A 4,303-nucleotide genomic window follows, 5' to 3' on the forward strand; every position below is an offset into this window, starting at 1 on the left:
TATATATATATATATATATATATATATAAAGTGTGTATGCGAGTACATTTTTTAAAATTCATTCTAGTGTTCTTGTCAAAACCTGAGCTCTTGAAATGTTGCACAATATTGACATATTCAATGTTTTTTTTTTTTTTTTTTTAGATTAATAAATGAATCAGATCATTTGCATCACTTCTTTTAACATTTTGTCAGTTATTTCATTGAGATTAAACTGAGTCAAAGAGGAGTTTTTGGAGTGGGTGAAAAAGAAGAAACTGTGTGGGAGATTGTGATTAGTGTTAGGGAGGGCAGCTAATAGAGAAAAGAGCACTGAAGAATGAAGAAAAAAAACTGAAACTAAAGAGAAAACTACATTTGAAGGAGATTTGAATTCCTGTATGAACAAAAAGGTTATTTATATATATATATATATATATGAAGAGTTTGGTTCCAAAACGCGATCAAATCAATCTATCAAGTTTCCGCCAAAATCAATATTGTATCTGGTCGGTATTGAAAAGTCAATTTTTAATTTTAAGCAAAATGCGATATCCGCCGATTTATTCTGTCATGTTTTCTCCCTTTCTTTCCAAACCGCGACAAACGCCAGTCTCCCTTCTCTGCAGAATGCGATATATCCGCTCAACCAATCACAGCGCACCATTCCACGCACTGTAAACTGTAACAACCAATCACAGCGCACCATTCCACACACTCTAGACAGTAACGGCTGTGGTTTGAATACACCCGGCATCCTAGTTTTCCTAATCTATTTTGTATTTTGTGATCAACAAACAAACGATAAATTGCATGTGATTGTCATGCGCATCTCGTCAGTAAAGCCGGTTCTGTGAATAGTAAATCTCCATCATGTGCTTTCAGATGGAGCGGCATTTAATACACAGAGCCGTAGATCACTGCTATATTATTAATTTAGTGAAGAGTTTGGTTCCAAAACGCGATCAAATCAATCTATCAAGTTTCCGCCAAAATCAATATTGTATCTGGTCGGTATTGAAAAGTCAATTTTTAATTTTAAGCAAAATGCGATATCCGCCGATTTATTCTGTCATGTTTTCTTCCTTTTTTCCAAACCGCGACAAATGCCAGTCGCCCTTCTCTGCAGAATGTGATATATCCGCTCAACCAATCACAGCGCACCATTCCACGCACTGTAAACTGTAACAACCAATCACAGCGCACCATTCCACACACTCTAGACAGTAACGGCTGTGGTTTGAATACACCCGGCATCCTAGTTTTCCTAATCTATTTTGTATTTTGTGATCAACAAACAAACGATAAATTGCATGTGATTGTCATGCGCATCTCGTCAGTAAAGCCGGTTCTGTGAATAGTAAATCTCCATCATGTGCTTTCAGATGGAGCGGCATTTAATACACAGAGCCGTAGATCACTGCTATATTATTAATTTAGTTGACTAGTAACAGAAACATTAATGGCATAAATAAAAACACTTACACTGACAAGCTACGCAATATCGTGTTCATAATCGAATGCGACTCATCTACGATTATGAACGCGATATTGTGTAGCTTGTCAGTGTAAGTGTTTTTATTTATGCCATTAATGTTTTTGTTACTAGTCAACTAAATGAATGTAACATGGCAAAGATTAATGCACTTTTGGAAGTTGAATGGAAGGGAAATGTCATTTTGGAATTTCTGTGGTTTAATGTGATATTGTTGTTCATGTATGTTCATGATGAAATTTTCTTAATTATTAACTTAATTAATAACATTAACAAGATGACCCGTTGAATTCTTTTTGGAGCTATGACTGATTGAATGCATTTTTAGTCCAGTGCCTGTATATAAGATTAGTATTGACCAAGCTCAGAGGCTGTCATATGTGGATCAACTTACTATGTTGTGTATTTTCAACAGTTTCAGTATGAAAAATAACTTTTACATTGATTCAATGGATTTATTGCAATTTGAAAAAAAAAAAAAAACGTGTCATGGATTTATTGCATTTTGGGAATTTTTTTATTTATTTTTTATAATAAATCTTTGAAAATCAAAATCTGGATTTGGATTTTTTATGTTATTATAACCTGTGTGAAAGTTTGAAACAGAAAATAGTGGTTTTCATCTTGCCACTTTCTTGGTAAAGAAAACACGCAACTTTCCCTGTTTCTTTTTCCTGTTTTCTTTTTCCTCAAACAAAGCACTCTTTAAAACATGATGCTCTGGTTCCCTTGTTGTACAGAATCAAATAGAAGTGAGTTTCCGATATTTTTTAACTTTCTCTAAAACAGTTCAATTCCCAGCTGAAGTGTTTGGCAAGAATATTATGGGCTCTTAGAAATGTACTTAGGAACTTTGGTCATTATGAACAGGCAGTCTGGACTGGACTGGTTGCAAAGACTAAAGTCTCAAACCCAAAGGGATATTCTTTATAAAAGTTAAGACTGGTCCACCCCCTCCTAAAACTTTGTTTGGTCTTCCAAAAGAGGACGATATCCGCTTCGTCATGCCTAGAGCTGATCCGTGCTGGTCGCTGAGGAAATACATCAACTTCGCGCTGTGGATAGCTGAATTGGCTTTCACTGTGGACGAAGCGGAGTCCAGCCCAGGGTCGTCACATGTGGTTGCTGCAAGCCCACCGGCCACTCCTTCATCGAATCCGCCGGCCGCGCCGTTCTAAAGCCTGCTGGCCGTTCCTCACTCAAGCCAGCCGTGTGTGACGCTGTGTGTTTTGTTGTGAAAGCGAAACTACTTTGTTTGGCCTTCCAAAAGAGGACACAACTAGAAATCAGTGGTTAAGTTGTATTTACAACACTGTTCCGGAACAGTTCAACCCAAATATTCAGATCTGTGCATTGCATTTTATGGGGGACTGTTTCCTGAACCTGCAGAGTAGCCTACAATGCGTCTGCACAAAGGCTGTTTCTATAAAGTGGGGCAGTTCCAACTTTGCAAGGACAGTCTGGCGCTTCTGACTCGCAGACTATAAGTAAGTTTTTTTTTTATATTTAAAGAATTTGCCACCGATGATTGAAACGCGAGTTTTGAGCAGTGTAGAGTAGCGCTTGTTTGTCGTTTCTCCGATCACAAATGCAGACCTGTTTTTATGTTAACGTGGCACGATATGCAACGCAGCACGTAAAAAGTATGTCATTATAATCAGTAATTATGTCCCCACTGGATGCAACAAATGCCTCGTTTATAATGGGTTTTATTGGTGTTGTCTCATTCCGTCATATGCATGAGGTATTCAGCCAATCACAATGCACTGGATAGCTGGCCAATCAGAGCACACCTCGCTTTTCAGACCGATGAGCTTTGTAAAAATCGAGGCGTCAGAAAGGCGGGGCATAGAATAGCAACAATAATGTACATTATGTGGAAAATAATGTGTTTTTTTAACCTTAAACCGCATAAACACATTGCATTACACCAAATACACAACATAATGTTATTTTTAGCAATGTCATATGACCCCTTTAAATGTAAAGTTGTGTGTGTAATGTAGCAATGGATATAGATTTTAGAGTTTTATTGGGTAATAACTATATTTTTGTGTATAAAATTATTTATATTTGTTTAATAATTCAAAATATTTTTGTAAATTATATATATTTATATTTATCTGTGACCTGTGAATCTGAATTATTTTATTTTTACAACTTGTTTTTAATTGGGCGGGGGGGGGGGGCATGCAATGAAGAAACTGCTGTTAACATTTACATTTTATTATTACTTTAAATAAACATTCTGTTTTTAAATGTACTGGATTTTTGTGTTACCTGATTTCGGCTGATTTTGTGTCTGTATTTGTGTGTTTAACAGCAGAGTGAAACCAGCAGCCACTGGCCAGGGCTCCATCTCCCCCCTCAAATCCTCTAAAGTCCCACCATCCTCCTCTGTCTCTGCCTCTGCCAAGCGAATTGGCCGCTCTTCAACTTCATCAACCAACCTCAAGAGGTAAGCCTGACTTCCCTCTAATCAGCTTTCCTCCAATCTTCTCTACACTTTCCATTTCTTTCTTCCTCCTGCTTATTCTCTCACTCGTCCACCTCTTTCTCTTTGTTGCCTCTTTATTTCCAACTCTTTCGTGTAACTTATTCCTTCTCTTTTTATTTCTCTCCCCCTCTATTTCATGTCCTCCCAGCTCCCTGGTGGCCTTCTTTCCTCTCTGTGATTATCCTATGCTCTGAAACAGAGAACCGTAAACGCAAGGAACCAAGTTGGTTGCTCCATGCTGTTGGTTTCCAGCGACTCGTTCCCTGCTGTTTATGTAATCGGATATCCAGAGTCATATCACCTACCTACCCTCTATCACTCTCTCCAAACCA

The 4,303-nt window shown here is 37.7% G+C and overlaps 1 protein-coding gene across 4 annotated transcripts in view; it reads left to right on the forward strand.

Moving 5' to 3' along the window:
* The window catches only part of cdc14ab (cell division cycle 14Ab), a 53,368-nt gene that overhangs the window by 45,844 nt on the left and 3,221 nt on the right, over window positions 1-4,303 (forward strand). For 2 of the 4 annotated variants that reach the window (XM_016276060.1, XM_016276062.1), the window contains one exon: window positions 3,798-3,932. In XM_016276060.1, coding sequence (XP_016131546.1) covers window positions 3,798-3,932 — 135 coding nt within the window. Of the gene's footprint in view, window positions 1-3,797; window positions 3,933-4,119; window positions 4,275-4,303 lie in introns of those variants that run through there. The other 2 variants (XM_016276063.1, XM_016276061.1) reach the window with 2 other exon arrangements.

Source organism: Sinocyclocheilus grahami, unplaced genomic scaffold, assembly GCF_001515645.1.
Source record: "Sinocyclocheilus grahami isolate Dianchi unplaced genomic scaffold, SAMN03320097.WGS_v1.1 scaffold98.1, whole genome shotgun sequence".
NCBI classification, from domain to species: domain Eukaryota; kingdom Metazoa; phylum Chordata; class Actinopteri; order Cypriniformes; family Cyprinidae; genus Sinocyclocheilus; species Sinocyclocheilus grahami.